We start from the raw sequence: 17,214 nt of genomic DNA on the forward strand, positions 1-17,214 counted from the left end.
ATATATAACACTTTTTCAATTATAATTATAAATATAAATTTAATCTAAACACTGCAGATTTTAACCAATTGATCAACAGACTTTTATAATTAGGCGTTTTGGTTCCTACAATTAAACTATTTAGATTCATGGAACTTCCACATTCTACGAAGTGACGTGCAATTAACCTTTTTCTTATCTACAGGTGAATTTTCAATATTTGTAACTAAACTTCCAAAGTTTACAAAGTTGTCATAATTTATAACTTATTTGTGCTGGCTAAAAAAAAATCATAACTTATTTGTAATTAATTTTTTAAAATTTGTAATTGAGTTTTGCAATTTACAATTCATCTTTTGCAATTTGTAACTGAGTTATGTATTAATTATATGAGGGTATTTTTCATCCATTTATTTCCTTTTTAATACCTTTATTTATAATCTTAAAAATTCGTTATTCTTTATAATACTTAATTTCCTTCTACTATCCTTTTTCCTCACTTCCTCTTTTCTTTTTTTAACTAGTAAAGGACTTACCTAATCATTTTGAATTAGGAGTATATGGGGTGATCAAAAAGGCAAAATACATGGAAGTAGTTTGCAAACCTTGTATCACATGTTACGCCTCAAGTTGACGGAACACAATGAAGGCTAGATTAACTTGGATTGAATTGAACATTGACAAACCTTTTCTGGTGGAGGGTTCTACTATAGAATCTTAATGCTGTTATCTTTTTAGAATCAAACTCAAGACCAATAATCAAGTGGGAACAATTCCTTATTAGTTGATCTCAAGGGTTAGACAATGGATTCTAGTTCTTTTCATTAAGGAATATTTCAGGAATTGAGCCCAAACTGATCCTTTGAGATTTTCTTGGCTAAAAGGCTAAATATGATATGGCGATTTATTAATGTAATCGTGCGTCTTACTGTCACTATTTTATTCTCCCAGTTCTCTTAATTCTACTATTTTTTAATATTTCTTATTTAACTTTTGTTACCAGCTTAAAGTGACAAAATCACATTTTTCATGTATCATCTCATTTTTATTCTTTATATAATGGTTTCTTCTGCTTGATTTCATTACATAGCATTGCAAAATTTGAAAGACACTGGTATTCATACAAGCAGTAAAGTTCTCCTTGTGTCATCATGAAAAAAGCTTTTTGGACTCAACACAACTTCAAAGTAATATAATTTGCGACATGTGACGCACTGCTATCATCAATATGTAACTATATATTATTACTATTTCCCGAATGTGAAAAAAATTACACAATCTTCACGAATCCTTATAACAAATCCTTGTGCATAATGTTGCAAGATGAATGTTGCTCAGTACAATATGATTAGCAGTCAAATGGGATATTGAAGAAGCTTTCATCACACCAAGCAAAGTATGAGTATAGCTCAAGTAGACACACATTTATACTCAACTTCAGTTCAAGGTTCCAATCCTGTGCAAATCAATCAACCAAAAGAAAAACATAGCTCTATTCCTCAATGTGTTAGGAGGCAAGTTGTAAAGAGAAATCCCATACAATTCACAGCTTGATGAGGAGCTGGCATATAAACATAATAGACTAGGCATTACATAGCTCGCCCATATTACATGTTACCTTATAACACATGTCCCTTCGATAGTTTTTAAGCACTGAACTTGTTCACTAAGCCACATTATTTCCCTCGACTTTGCCGAAGCAGAAGAGCAAAGGAGAGTCTCAGAGTCAAAATGACTATGGTGACAAGCTCTCATCATCAGAATCAGAGAAACCCATGCGCCGCTCTGCAATTGTTGGAAATAGTCTCTGATGAATATCCTGTAGTTGCTGAGTCCCTACAATAGATGACACAGTCGTTGGACTCTCTCTCTTTGAAGCCTTTGCTGATTTCGTGGTTGTATCTTGAACCTCTTTACATGCCTTATCCAACATTATCAAGAAATCACGTACCACCACAAACAAGCGCAACCCTTCGTCCCTTCCTGCAGTACCGTGGAAATAATCGGCTGTGCTCTTTACCAAAGCCATTATCCTCTTCTCTTCGTCCAACAGCCATGTGATATCTGCCTCTGCTTTATCCACAAAACTTTGCAGAGAACGATGGAATTCCGAATCTTCATCAAGATTCTTCAACTCATTGCTGAGGAATTCTTTGGACTTCAATAATGACTGGCCAAGTTTTGAAGTTGTGGCTGTTAGACCTTCACCATCTACAACTGCTGCCTTTTTGACATCTTCTAGCTCCTCACCTAAACTTGAAACCACTCGAAGGCCAAGTCCACGATAATGCTCTACTGTCGATTCTTCATCAGTGTCATCAAGGAAATCCTCAGTTTTCACACTAGACCCGCTAGTTTGGTTAGCTTTCTGTGTTCGTACGGCTCTTATACCCTCAGATCGTATAATCTCCTGAACCACAAAGTGTAATAGAGTTGTTTTGCCATCAGTTCCTTTTACATCGGACAGTTTTAATAGTGTGTCTAGCTTAAATGCCTGAGCACCACCACGATAGGTACCATCATTCATCCGGTTGCCGGTTTTCAGAACTGCTTCTAATAGTTTCAAGAATAACCTGCTTTTTCTAAGGTTGTTGCAAGCAACCTGCCATTCAGATTCAGCAAATAATAAGCTTATATTACTCACTATTCTAAGTTCTTTTTTGAGATAACTACTCAATATATAAATAGATTGGATTCCTTGTGAATGTATAAATCTCACTTATACCTCTAGTGTTGCGAAGGACTCCTTGAGATTCGCGACATCTTCTGTAAAGGTAATCATGAACATCAAAGATTCAAGACGTTTGAAGGCAAATGGAATGTCAACCATAACCTTGAGAAATCTCTCAGCAGGGCCAAGTTGATTAAGATCACCAGTGAATAATCTAAGCTTTAATTCCTCATCTGTTGTTAGTGTCATCCTTAGTAATGAGTGGATGATCTCAACCGGAATCTCGCTTCCTGATTCAAATTTAAATCCACATATTGAAAGTGATTCATGCTTTGAAATATAAGAGTGTTAAGTGAAGACCCAATATTAATAAAAAGTATGATATGAGGAGGTATTAAAGAGAACCACTCCAAATTAAGTCCTCACTTGGTATAAAATGACAAATCACTGCAGAGTGGCCATTTGGTCATTTGTAGTGTTTAAAATTATTGGCCTGAGTTGCCTGATTTAACATAGCCTACTCAAATGTATGTGTTTTGAATTTGCAATTTAATGTTGGTTACGTGAATAATATCAATTCGGTTAGATGTTAGCAGTGGCAGATCATATTTTCTCGGGGAAATTGCAATATGGATCCTTTTGATCACTCTCAATTAAAAAGAGAGCCACATAAAGCTCTGAAACTTGAAATTGAATGAAATTAAAATGTTAAAAGAAAAAATAAAATTAACCCTCTTTTAATTTTTTTTTAAAAAGCTTCTTCAATTAATTACGTCCAAATTTCGCGATTAATGGAAGGTTTGCATCGTCAAAATTCCCAAGCTGGCGAGGAGCAATCGGTGTTGGAAGGTTATTAAACGATATTTTTTTACCAGGAAAAAGCTACCAAATGATTCAGGAGAGCAAAAATGAAGAATAATATATGGATGAGTTGGAAATTGAAGGGGAAATCAACAAATTTCGTTAACCCTTCTCGGCTCTGTATCGCACAAGCTAATAAGATTTAAAGTTTTTAACTTTTGCAGGTCTCTCTTTGTATCTTAGGTTTCCCCTGCAACTATGGAACGAGGTAGTGTGTGGGTGTATTGAAATGTGAGTTTGATTATCTATATACATATAAAGGAAAAGGTAATTGAATCCCAGAAATGGAATCATTAGACAAGCACACGAGCACAGAAGATTCCAGCGATGACGAGGCATCACCAAGAGGAATACTGGAAATCCCTGTCTCTGGGACAGAGTTGAATCACAGCGGAAGCAGCAGCTGCAGCCCAAGCTTACTGGAGAAGTCATCGGAGGCAGAGAGAGGGAGTATGAGGGAAGGGGTGGAACAGCTATGGAAGGCGATGATAGAGTTTTTGAAGAAGAAATCGGTGCAGAGAATACTGGCGATTTCATAACTGGCGGCGACCTAAAAGATGTCAAGGAGCTTGCGGGAGAGGAGGAGATTGCGCTGAATAACCTTCTCTTGAATTTTTTTTTTAAATTTAATCTTTTTCAACATTTTAATTTCAGAAGTTTCAAAGTTTATGGAGCTCTCTTCTCCTTTTTTTTTTCTCCCCGGTAGCATGCTATGCAAATCATAAATGAGGATTTCATAGTTATTTTACTATTCGTTGACCTGATTGTTCATTTAGCTTTTAAATTCTCATTAATTTTGGGGAAATTTGAGGCTGGTTCAAAAATGAAACTGGTGAAAATTCCAACAGAAGCTTATGATTGTATACTTATAAAGAATAAATCACTTAATTGGAGCTCAACTATTTTTAATTGGAAATTATTTTCTTCATGCAAATTTTAAGATTGAAGAAAGTCACCTTCTTTGAGGGCATCAATGACCTCTTCGGTTGTCACATTCAACGCTCGCAAGAGAATTGATAGATTCTGTGCTTTTCTAGGGTCAATAATCTGAACGTATTGAATTGCAGGTTCAAGGGATGCATCTTTCTTGCGTTCATTTTTTTTCTGGTGGCCGCAACCAAATAAAGACTCCATCATTTCCTCATTGAACCTGAAAATTGTTACGAGGATCATCAGTAAGCTAAATATATTGGCATATTACTTCAGTTATTCATACATAATGAAAAGTTAATTTGTCGGGACTAAGTGGCCTTACTGGAATGACCCTTGATTGATCTGTTGCCAGACCATTCCTTGATCAGCTTTATTAACTTTATCCCAAAAAAATGGCTTCAATTTGGGTTTCGGAGCACCTAATGCACCTCCCTCGCTAGAGTTGCCCTGTTCAACACTTTTTTTGCCTTGAATTGGTTTCCGAGGAACAGGTGGAACCTTAGCTTTTGGAGGTGGAGGTGGCGGGGCACGAGGAGCAGCTGGCGGCGGCTGAGGGGGTGGAGGAGCTGATGGTTTTCCCGGAGGAGGTTTTAGAGGAGGCTCTGCCACCATTTGTCTCGTAGACGATGCTGTCTCAGTCACTGAGCAACCTCCAGAGTTTGCGATCACATTGTCGTTGGTAGTGGATTCTTTCTTGTCAGACTTTTCCAGAACAGCAAACTTCTGTGAACCTGAAACAAGAAATGAAAAAATAATGATAAAAAGATTAGAAGATCCATGTAAAAGGGATTCAATGGGATAACGTTGAAAACCAAACATAAAGTTACCCGCGAAAACATCAGATGAGGCTAATGTGACTATAGGCCGGTCGCCTTTTAGTGCCTCTTTTGGGCCGACGTTATTGTTGCTGCTGGCGCCCCAGCAGAGGCAGATTAAGAATAATGCTGCGATTACACAAACTGTTATTGCAGCAATGAAAATTATTTTTAGCGGCTGATTGTTGTCGTCACGTTTAGGAGGAGGAGGAGGAGGAGAGGCTAAAGGTTTGGGTGGGGGAAGTTTAGGAAATTTCGGAGGTGGCGGCGGCAACGGTGAAAGAGAACCCGAAGGGGAATCATCAGATGAAGAATCAGGAGGGTTTGTATCATGATTCGGTGATTCCCCTGCGAGTCCAGGAGCCGGGGACGGGGACGGGGATGGGGACGGAGATGGGGATGAAGATGGAGAAGAAGAATGAGGAGGGGTAGTGCTTGGCGGGATTTGGTCGTCTGGTGAATGGGCAAGCAAATGCCTTTCACAGCCACTATTCCAGTACTTGGTAAACAAAGGCGGAGAGGCAGCATTGTCTAGAGAGACGGGCGCAATATTGGAAGTTTTGGTTCTGATGCAATCCAGAAAGTTTTGTTGGGACTGGGGAGGCAGAAACTCTGTTGCTTTGTGTAGAATATTTTCAAGTTCTGCTTCCGCGGCTGGACGCGAGTCATCAGAATCTTGATTCCCGTGGTGCCTCTCTGCCAATTCTTTCCTACAATGTTTCCAAGCTTGCTCCAACTGTATAAAGCCACCCACACAATACCCCTGTTAGTTTTTTTTTTTTTTTATTGATTGTTTTCTGCCACTGCTAGGAATTTCGCGGTATATCACACATGGCAATCACAAGTACGAACCTACCCTGGAGTTTATACTTTACATAGCATGCACACCTATACCGTCAGGAAATGGACGCAGTATTCTCCACTCTTTTTTATTGAAATTGCTTTCTAGTCTAGTCTCTTTAATTTCTACTTAAAAACGTTAAGAGATATCTGCCTGTCCAAAAAAGGAGGGAGATACTTGGTACCATCAATTTATTACATGCCCTGTCACATATTTTGGGGCGGGGGGTGGGGGTGTCATCTTAAACGACATCTATTTTGACGAATTCGTGCCTCAAGCCCACAACTGAATAGTCAGACAGAAATGATTGATGGTGTGCATGTTAATCAATGTTTATTTACTTCTTGAAATTTCAAATACGTCCTTTTTAGAAAAAAAAAATTATATGTCATGGAAGTAACATTGTTTTACTATTTTGGAATAAAAATTATAACATTAAAAAAGTTATTGTATAATACATTCCCTCTGTTGTTCTTAAATGGATGAGTTAGAAGGTTACTTTTTATAAATTTATACTGTGTATTAAGCTTTAATTAAATGCTTCCAAATTTTTATAAATATTTCTTGTGAAAAGTAAATAATTATTAATAGTGAAAATTTGAATTAGTAACTTATTATGAAGAGTTTATTGCATCCACAGAATATTTTAACTCACGAGTATAGATTTTTGTTTAAATCTAATATAAGCCTCATATGCATCATATAGATTATAAGAAATATATATAGTGAATCATGCTGTGTTTAACTCAAAAAAAAAATGTGATTCATTAATTTTTATATTATACATAAATATGAGACTGAGGGGTCATGCTAATGTCACTATTTCACTCAAACCAAATATATATCATTTATAGACATAGTTATAACTTGCTAACAAAAAAGAAAAGAAAACAAAGATAGTTATAAATTATATTCTTTCCAGTCAGAAATATAATAGTACATTTTGAATGAATACAAAATAACTTATTTATTAGAGGCACTTTTGATAAAAACATATTAATCATATCTTAAAATACTAAAAATACTTTACACTTTTTAATATCCAAACTATACAAAAAAGCTTTTTTTTTAAGGGAGAAGTATACCTATGTAAATAATATATTCATACTAACAGTGAAAGTTAAACTTTGGAAATAAATGGAATGATTATAAACTGGATCAGCCTTTGGACCACTTCATTTATCAGTTTGTTAACAAATAAGTAGCCTAAATACTGATACCTAACCTCAGGCCTCCAATATACAGCACATGGATGTATCAAAATTACAACCTTGTACATGCCCCGCAAAATAATAGCAGGCTAGCAGTACTCCAAATTTCAAACAGATCATTCTCCATAGATCGTACAAATTCCATATGTGTACGCAGGCATGCATCATATAAGTATAACAAGAATAACAAATAATGTCCAATAAGACGAAGAAAGCTGTATCTATCACTACCAAAAAGTTCAGAACTACATTCACAACCATGCACAATGCTGGGCATGGTGTTATTAGCAGAAGAACAACGATTTTTCATCTCAAAGACACATGTCGTCCATTTATTTAGATCGAAATAAGAATTTCTCATCACAATCACGAAGAGGGAAAAAAAAGGCTCAGATCGAAATTTCAAGGAAACGGTGTGGAAATGAATCAAGAAAAGAATCGATTTTGAAACATGCATGCAAGCGTACCTTGTTTCTGTCTTCAAGAAGTGACGACGACAGACGACATTCTTCTTTGAGAATCTCGTGCAGATTCCACCTCTTACCTTCGGAGCCGCCTTTAGCCAACGCACAAAGAAGAATCACATAAATAACTGCATAACTGGATCTGGTCATGTCCATTCCTTTTCATCCCATTGAATTTCAAAATTCTCCCACCTCTCTAGAAATGAAAACGCCCCTCCTCCCTGCCCAATACCCTTCAGGTCTTAAATGTCACGCCAGATTCAAACACACACCTTGTTGCTGGATTTTGTTCGAACCTTTGAAAGCCTCACGAAACCTGCAGGGGAACGCCTCTGGGTCCTTAATTAGAAACTCAGAACCAGGTTGAAACGCAATAATAATCGCAAGGAAACAGAATGTATCTACAAATTTGACAGATCAGAGGATTAACGTCTTCTCTGGTATATGTTGATAATGCAAGCTAGGCGTCCGGCGAATTAAGGAAGCAATGAAATGAACATGCGCCTGAGCGCAGAAATGAATCAATGCAAATGGAGGATATCGAGTACTCGAACCACAGCCAGAAACTTTGCTGAAACGTTCGAAATGGATCCAGCAAATTTTTTTCCTGCGGTTTCGAGTGCAAGATATTCTCCTGCAACGGAGGGAATTTGTTCATGCCAGAGTTTCTTGTCCTTTGGTGCGCCCGAGGAGAGAGAAAAACAGAGACGCGGTGAGGCGTGAGGAGAACAATGTGGGACACCCATAATGTCTTGATTGTTGTTATTGTTATTAATTTATTATTTATTTGGGTTCCAGTCCTTCGTATTTGAAGATTTTTTAGTTTTTACGATGCTTCCCCAATATTATTTTGGTTTTACTTCCTTGCCTTTACTGTTATAAATTTTAATCCTTTTGGCCTATAACCATCTTACATTGAAAAATAACAATGAGTGTTTTTTTGTGGGGTGCGTAAACTTTCTTTTCTCAATTAATTATGTTAATTCCTTTTTAGTTTGAAAACAATATGATTAATTATAAATTGCATGCACTATTATATTATTTTATTGCAAAAATTTAATTTGTTCAGTTTCTCTCTCTCTCTCTCACATATACAATTGACTGCAAGACATAATTGAAAGGATTATATATATGTAAAAATTGATCACATCTCGTGCAGTTGTATAATTGTATTTAGAGGCAGCAGGAGAATTATCAATAAGTATATGTGCCATATTGTAAATGGCAGTTTTTGTGACAGAAAGTTTTCAAGATTGATGGAGGAGTAGGAATAAAATGCATATTTTAAGCATGCTTGTTAGCTGACCGAAAGGACGGTGACCATTAACTAATCTCAATAAACCCTGCCACAGCTTCTGCGAACAGCGAACGAGGTCTCGTAGTCATCTGTGAAGCGCTCCTCAAATAACAGTAACAACGGCAGCAATATTAACCTTTTCATCATTCCAAATTTTAATTTATTAGATATGAAAAGCTTCATTCACATTAAAATGTTATATTTTCAGTATCTTATTTTGAATGCCTAGATTAGAATAATATTCAATGTGGCGGTTCGGGTAGAGTCAGCATGATTTTCTTTTGGGAGAATCACAATACAGGCCCTAAAAAAAGAAAAAACTTGCACTACAAGATTGAGACACTATGATAATGCACTGCAAGCCTGATGACCCTTGTTGCAATTTTTTTAAATATAGAATATAATTTTACTTTTAATAAAAAAAAGAGAGAAATTGAAAGTGGTAGAATAACCAACTTGATACATATGGACATTCAATTGAAAATTTACGAACATTATACTGTGTATCATAAATATTGTGTTGTACATTATCTGCATGACTTATATATTTTATTAAATGCACTAATCAATTGAATATACGTGAACATTGTGTTGAGAATTCATGAATATCATGTTGTACGCTTATAAACATTATGTTGTACATGCTCTGTATGATTATTTTTAATTAACTTACAGATCAATTGAACACGCATGAATATTATATTGAGAATTCATAAATATCATATTGTGCATCCATGGACATTGTGTTATACATTATCTATTTAAGTTGTACATTTTATTAAACCTACTGATCAACTTGATACACATGGACATTCAGTTAAAAATATATGTATATTGTGCTGTGTATTCATAAATATTTTGTGTAGCTTGTACATTTTATTAAATCTACTGATCAATTGGATACGCATAGATATTGTGTTGAAAATTCATAAATATTGTATTGTACACTCATGAATATTATATTGGGCATGCTCTATATGAGTTGTATATTTTAATTAACTTACAGATCAACTAAATACATGTGAATATTATATTAAAAATTCATGAATATTGTGTTGTACTTTGTGGATGGGAATTTCGTGTAGGTCTTGAATTTTCAAATCACACAAAGATAAAATTATATTCTTACTCTCAAAAAAAATTGCAACGAGAATTTTTGAACTTGCAATGCATTATCAAAATTTATTAGACTCATAGTGTAATTTTCTATCTTCTTAGGACTTGCAGTGCGAGTCATTCTAATTTTTTTCAAGATTAGTAGTGAATAAAATTTGTCCCCACCCCCAACCTAGGTAGATGTTGAATTCGAGAGAATACATAAAAAAAAATATATCAATAAAGATCTTTTGATTAGATTTATTTTAAATTAAATATTCAAAATTTTTAAAACATTATTGTAGTTCAAGGGTCTTAATTTAATATTAACTTTTTAATAAAAAAAAAATTATCTGTCGTTTAAATTAATATCAAAATTACCATTTAAGAAATATTATTCATTTTCTTATTTCATTTAATTATAATTAAGAGGTCTTTATTGATATTTTTTGTAAAAAAATGATGGCCTTGAGCTACACGGGGGATTATTCTGCAGCTAAAGAATTTTCGGATTAAACGCCAAGAGTTTAACTGTATTTTAAGGTTAAAGAAAAGAGTGCCGTATTATATTTGCATGTACAAAATTCCAATGTTTCGTCAAGACGTGCAATGCTCATTGCAGGAATTCAAAAATATATGTTATATATTTAACATGTATGCATTTTCATGTCTTCATAATATTCCCACTCGCTGAGAATGAATCGTTGACGGTGATTGAACATTGTTACCCTGTAATTTAAAACGTTCTCTGAAGCGGATGTTGATAGCATCAATCACCACTTGAATGGATGGAGTTAAAAAAAATTTAGTAGCGAGGTTGATATGACAAAATATACATGATAATTGAAAAAAACGTAAATTTATATATATCATTAATATAATATAAATATTTCAATGTATACATTCATATTCAATTATATATATACAATAAAAATAAATATATACATTTTTTAAGTTTTGTTTATCAATTTTTCATGACATAAGAATAATTAATTATCATGTTTATAATAAAATTTTTAGCATTTTACTTCTTAATATAAATTATCATTAAATTAGTAAAGATTTCATATTCTCCACAAGCATTATTAAATAATTTAAATGCATTCTCCATTCTTGAGATCTGAAGTTTTATCTAGTCTAAAAAAATTTAATTACTTCCTTACTAAATTTATTATTTAATTCTTTTAATTGATAATTATAGTAAATAAATATATTAAAACAGCAATGATATTCAGTTTTCACAAGTTCTTTATGTCACATATTAAATTTTAATAGCTCAGTTATTACATAAAAAGGTAATTTTTTTAAAAGAACATATCTTAATCATAATCTTTTAACTTTTAGATAAGTGATTTTATGCGAGATATCAAGCACACAACATTTAATATATCTTGAATTTTTTTTTGTAATGCTTGACAAAGTTTGTTTATAATAATCCTCATAATTTATTCCATTAAATATAAAGTGAAAGCAAAATTAAATGATATTAATGTTTTACGAGTAATTATAACATCGTCTTATTAAAAATAAGTAAATCTTAAAATAACTATATCTTCAAACTATTGAAATAGTTAAATTATATATATATATATATATATAAAAGATAATTATAAAATTAAAATAATAATTTTATCTAGTACTTTGAGGGTGTTAACTTATGGGTGAAAAGTATATAATCCTTGCATTTATTAAAAAAAAGTTTAAAGTTAGGAAAAGAAGCCTGTCGCCCCTGCTAAACTTATCTCCACCCCCGTTCCCAAGGAATATATGGCTGGTAAAAAGTTGACAAAGGGCATGTAAATTTTCGACCATTTCCACTCCCACCATAATCAACGTGGAGCTAGAAATTTAATTGTGCCAAAAGCACCTTGCTGACTGTTTGTACATATGTAATGCTGATTTACCATCATGGGGATGTAGCTCAGATGGTAGAGCGCTCGCTTAGCATGCGAGAGGTACGGGGATCGATACCCCGCATCTCCAAACATCTTGTTACCCCCGCGCCTTCATTAATTTTTTCCTCTTCCGTTTTTCTTTACCCGGGGGCTCAATATATGCAACTGAATTCTCCGGTCACCACCGTCTTCCGCTCTATTAATAATAATATCTTCTGTCACTGCGCTGGCGCTGTGCTTATCCTTCATGAATGGCACCTTCACTCTCATACTCAAACGGTGTGGCAATAAAATCCTTCTCCCCAAATCTTCATATACCACCGTCACTCACTTGGCGGAACAAGGTCTTTTCCGCTCACTCACCTCTTTACAATGCGGAACCATGTTGCAGTCACTCACCAATACCAAATCCTACGCAAAGTGCCTGCAACTTCATGCCCACATGATCACTTGCGGTACTCTGGTGCACAACACCTATCTTAATACCAAGCTCGCTGCCTGCTACGCTTGTTGCGGTCGAATGGCTGAAGCTCAGGTAATATTCGATCAAATTGTCTTGAAGAGTTCTTTTTTATGGAATTTCATGATTAGAGGTTATTCTTGTAACGGGAATGCCTTGAGGTCTCTTCTTATGTATCGGGAAATGTTCAGTACTGGACGAAAGCCAGATAATTTTACCTATCCATATGTTCTCAAGGCGTGTGGTGGTCTATTGCTCAATGAAATTGGCAGAAAAGTTCACGCTTTGGTGTTGGTTGCTGGGTTGGCATCCGATATTTATGTGGGCAATTCTCTGCTTTCAATGTATTCCAAATTTGGGTATATGGCGACAGCGAGAATGCTGTTTGATGATATGCCTGTAAGGGATTTAACATCTTGGAATACTATGATATCGGGTTATGTGAAAAATGGAAAAGCAAGAGATGCTTTTTCAATGTTTGATCACATGAAAAATGCTGGATTTCTTGGAGATGAGACAACTTTGCTTGCTATCCTTTGTGCTTGTGGTGATCTTATGAATTTAAAAGTGGGACAGGCTATTCATGGTCGTGTTGTTCGAAATAGTGGGATGCCATGCAACAAGTTTCTAACGAATTCCCTAATTGACATGTACTGCAATTGTGGTTCAATATCTGATGCAAGGAAATTATTTGAAGAATTAAAAATGAAGGATACTGTATCATGGAATTCTTTGATTTCAGGTTATGAACGGCATGGAGATGCTTTTGAAACCCTTGAACTTTTCTGTCAAATGATCACGGAAGATGAAGTTCCTGACGAAGCAACTATTATTTCTATGCTTGGTGCTTGTAATCAAATCTCAGCATTGCTATTGGGCTCATCTGTTCACTCATATATTGTTAAAAAGGGTTTTGGTGCAAATACTGCAGTCAGTACTGCTCTTATTGACATGTACACTAAATGTGGAAGTTTGCCTAGTGCACATCGTGCTTTTGATGAGATGCCTGAAAGAAATTTGGCTTCTTGGACTGTTATGGTTACAGGATATGGGATTCATGGTAGGGGAAAAGAGGCCATCTCCATTTTTTATGAAATGCTAGGAAAAAGCATTATTCCAGATGAAGGCATGTTTACTTCAGTTTTATCAGCATGTAGTCATTCTGGATTAGTGGATGAAGGTAAAGAAATTTTCTACAAAGTGATGCGAGAGTACAATGTAGAGCCTGAAGCAGCTCATTATGCTTGTTTGGTGGATCTTCTGGGGAGATCAGGGAGCTTAGATGAAGCATACACAATTATAAATGATATGAAAGTGAAACCTAATTATGATATATGGAATTCACTCCTGTCTGCTTGCAGATTATACCACAATGTGAAGTTAGCTGAAATCTCAGCTCAGAAGCTTTTTGAAATGAATCCAGAAGGAGTAAGCAGTTATGTTTGCCTTTCCAACATATATGCTGCTGAGAGACGATGGAATGATGTTGAAAAAGTGAGGGCACTGGTAAGAAGAAAGAGATTGAGGAAACCACCTGGTTACAGTTTTGTTGAGCAAAATAAGATGGTTCATCAATTTTTTGTTGGAGATACGTCCCACCAACAGTCAGATGATATTTATGCCAAATTAAAGCACTTGAATGAGCAACTTAAGAATGCTGGTTACAAGCCTGACACCTTTTCAGTTCTCTATGATGTTGAGGAAGAAGTAAAGGAGAAGATGCTTTGGGATCACAGTGAGAGGTTGGCGCTTGCTTTTGCTCTTATTAATACTGGTCCAACAACAACTATCAGAATAACAAAGAATCTTCGTGTATGTGGAGATTGCCATACAGTAATGAAAATGGTTTCTAAGGTCATGAGTCGAGAAATCATCATGCGGGATATTCGTAGGTTTCACCACTTTAGTGATGGAGTATGTTCATGCTGTGATTATTGGTGAGTTGATGGCAGCTTAATGAAATAGTTGATTAATCCCAATAATTTTAGCACCCTCATAGTGCCACCCAGCCCTTACACCTGACATTATATGTTCATTGTATTGAGCGGAATTAAGCTAAGACAAGTAATGCATCACCTGCTGAACAAGTTCTGTGGCCTTCTTCTGGCATCAGAACTTTCTTCTGAGTCCCTCATCGTAAGACATGTGACGTTGAAAATGGCATAATGACGAGATAGAACTCTCGCAATATGATGGTAACCATCTATTTATCTTGGTTGTAATATTTAGCATTGGACTCGGCAGCATTGTTTTCAGCTTTGTTCGCCCAGTGGATGCCAGACACTTCATGTGATTGGAAACTAAATTGATTGGCAGCAAAACGAAGGAAATTTTGATCTGAGGCGTTATGAAATTTACTCCGACTGCTGCTTGAGTTTACATCTCAGAAATGCTTTGTTGGCTTCATCTAGGTTCCTGTCACCGTGATTTAACAATTTTTTGGGACACTAGGTTAAGAAGGACTTCACTTTCTCAGGGAAGGATGTGCCATTTGATTTGAAGAACTGAATAGATTTCGATACTTCATTGTATTCCTCAGTTCTATCTGGCAGCTCCATTCAGAATGGCCAGTGCTTGCTGCTGCTTCTTTCAACTTCCTTCAAATATTTGTCTTAGTTCTGCACAACTTCAAAAGTTCGACGCTTCAAGATATTCACGGTCGCGGTAAGGGGAAAAACATTTTCCATGAAGCCAGGTTAGACTCACCTGAAAATTTGCAATGCCAGAAAATACCCGTGATTGATTTTGTGAATCAGAGGGGCTCCTAAGCTCCTCTTCAGTTCCTATATATCTGCATGAAGGAACTAGTTTAAACGTGCTCAACAAAGCAAGAACTGTATACAAGTAAAAAAGTGCTCGTGTTTACAGTGCAAATCTGGTCCTCGTCGTTTAATTTTGATGCCTGGTGCTTACCTAAAGGCACCAAATTTGATTGCTGGTACTATGAAGAGGGGGGAAATGCCCCTTTTCCTTTAAGGGAGACTCCTGTTTTCATAGGCACACTCTTATATATACTTACCATCATTTGTTATCAGTTAAAACTTGATTGGGTAAGCTTATTCTGCATTTTTTGGAAGAGGGATATTAGAACTAAGTATACTTAAAAAGTTGTGGGCAATGCATTCGACGTAAAACAGCGAATTCCTTTTCCACAATGCTGCATCCATGAAAACGAACAAATTATAATACTTTTTTTTTAATTATACTGAAAACAAAAGCTTAAAAAGACTATATAATGTCATAGTTCATCTGAGGGAATTGATCCCTTATCATCCACCGAACCAACAAATTAAAATGCTGTACATCAGAATATCTGACAGAAAAAAGTGCAATAGTATATAATCTGACAGAATGTACCAATTATGCTTTGAGATCTCTGTAGCAGGGTTAAGAATGTAAAACTGTACTTCATATGTTCAGATGATTATGACACCAAACGTCGGTCGAGCGATGAGATTGTAGTAACATGAGTGCAGGTGACGAGATACTATAGTTCAGAGTTGACCTCGACAGCTGTTCCGACATGCAAACACGCTATTAACAATTATTACTATTCTAGGTTGGCGCTACTTTATCTAATCTCATTCAATTAAGTCGAGCAGGGGCTTGGATACGTTTATGATTGGGAAGTACATGCGGTAACTACTATATTTTGTATTTTTATGATTAAATTTTCGTTAATGATGCTTAATTTGATGGTATATATATTATCCATGCAACACTTGGCACATAGTGATGGTGTTAATTTGTATAGTTAAAATGGAAAAGCATAAATGTTTTACCTAATTACCTCTTCATAATTTTTTTTAAACTTTGATGCATAAAAATATTTTTAAATTTAATTAACTGATATTTTTTACAAAAATTATTCATAAAGAATTCAGATACTAACGCACACACACACTCTCTCTTAAATTTATGCTAGGAAAATAAATAGTGAGTATGACTATTTTAAACAAAGGAGAAATGACATTTAAGTCCTTGGAGTTCAATTTAACAGTAACTAGATACTAAAAATTTACTGAAGAATAAATTCTAAATATTGATTTAGATAGTTGCACATTTAAAGGAATCAAAAACCCAATTTATAACTAAGAATTGTATAACTAAGATTGATATTTATGATTTATTTTTAATATTTTTTTAAAACATAATCGTAATTAAATTGAACTTTTAGAATTCATATGTCATTTTATCTTAGATAAAGAATCAAGATGATATAGCCATTTGTAAATACATAATTAAGAAGTAAATCAAATAAAACATAGACTGCTTTCCCTTGAGCAAGGACGCTTAATCATATCATAGTACATTAAAAAGTGTGAGGCCAACAATTTGGTTGTCAAACAATTGCATTGTTAAGGGCTAGTTTGAGATCAGTTGGATTCTTTTTTGAGATATACCAACTAATGCTGAGAGTTTATAAAGCATTAATATTTTAAGTTGTCTCACATGCGATATTGATATTTTTTGAGATATTTGCAGATTTTTTTGGATATGTGTTCTTAAAGTATTGAAATATTATTTTTAACTTAAAAAATTTTAATTTTTGACATGTAACGGACACTTTTAGATTATGAGTTTATATTAACTTGTGATTTAAAAAAAGTTAAGAATACAGAAAAGATATGTTTAAGATGTAAAATATTATTGGAGATGAATGATATGACTTTGATGGTGTTGGAATTTTGG

The 17,214-nt window shown here is 34.8% G+C and overlaps 2 protein-coding genes and 1 non-coding gene across 7 annotated transcripts; 2 read left to right on the forward strand and 1 right to left on the reverse strand.

Annotated features, from left to right (window-relative positions):
- Positions 1-1,450: 1,450 nt before the first annotated feature.
- On the reverse strand, positions 1,451-8,499 carry LOC129315044 (formin-like protein 3). 5 transcript variants are annotated; one of them, XM_054958554.1, is made up of 6 exons: positions 8,206-8,499; positions 7,779-8,091; positions 4,767-5,995; positions 4,468-4,661; positions 2,705-2,940; positions 1,451-2,581 (listed from the first exon to the last, which is right to left on the reverse strand). In XM_054958554.1, the coding sequence occupies exons 2-6, from the start codon at positions 7,929-7,931 to the stop codon at positions 1,715-1,717; spliced, it is 2,679 nt and encodes an 892-aa protein (XP_054814529.1). In that variant the 5' UTR covers positions 7,932-8,091; positions 8,206-8,499; the 3' UTR covers positions 1,451-1,714. The 5 variants fall into 5 exon arrangements, with proteins under 5 accessions (XP_054814529.1, XP_054814528.1, XP_054814530.1 ...); XM_054958553.1 differs by having other exon boundaries at positions 8,181-8,499; XM_054958555.1 differs by having other exon boundaries at positions 7,779-8,107; positions 8,181-8,499.
- Positions 8,500-12,077: 3,578 nt separating this feature from the next.
- Positions 12,078-12,150, forward strand: TRNAA-AGC (transfer RNA alanine (anticodon AGC)). Its single transcript has one exon. It is a non-coding gene; the product is annotated as a tRNA-Ala (tRNA).
- An 80-nt stretch (positions 12,151-12,230) lies between these two features.
- Positions 12,231-15,700, forward strand: LOC129315300 (putative pentatricopeptide repeat-containing protein At3g11460, mitochondrial). Its single transcript, XM_054958905.1, has one exon. It carries the CDS (start codon positions 12,310-12,312, stop codon positions 14,461-14,463), a length of 2,154 nt encoding a protein of 717 aa, XP_054814880.1. The 5' UTR covers positions 12,231-12,309; the 3' UTR covers positions 14,464-15,700.
- Positions 15,701-17,214: the final 1,514 nt, after the last annotated feature.

This window comes from Prosopis cineraria, unplaced genomic scaffold (genome assembly GCF_029017545.1).
Source record: "Prosopis cineraria cultivar Desert tree isolate PC_DT_omini unplaced genomic scaffold, ASM2901754v1 PC7, whole genome shotgun sequence".
Taxonomy (NCBI): Eukaryota; Viridiplantae; Streptophyta; class Magnoliopsida; order Fabales; family Fabaceae; genus Prosopis; species Prosopis cineraria.

Excerpts from the sequence above, each read along its gene's own strand:
- LOC129315300 (XM_054958905.1), top strand. The coding sequence starts at position 12,310 with ATGAATGGCACCTTCACTCTCATACTCAAACGGTGTGGCAATAAAATC.
- LOC129315044 (XM_054958554.1), bottom strand. The coding sequence starts at position 7,931 with ATGGACATGACCAGATCCAGTTATGCAGTTATTTATGTGATTCTTCTT. Across the intron at positions 2,941-4,467 it reads CATTGATGCCCTCAAAGAAG|GAAGCGAGATTCCGGTTGAG; the intron begins GTGACTTTCTTC and ends AATTTGAATCAG. Across the intron at positions 2,582-2,704 it reads AGTCCTTCGCAACACTAGAG|GTTGCTTGCAACAACCTTAG; the intron begins GTATAAGTGAGA and ends TCTGAATGGCAG.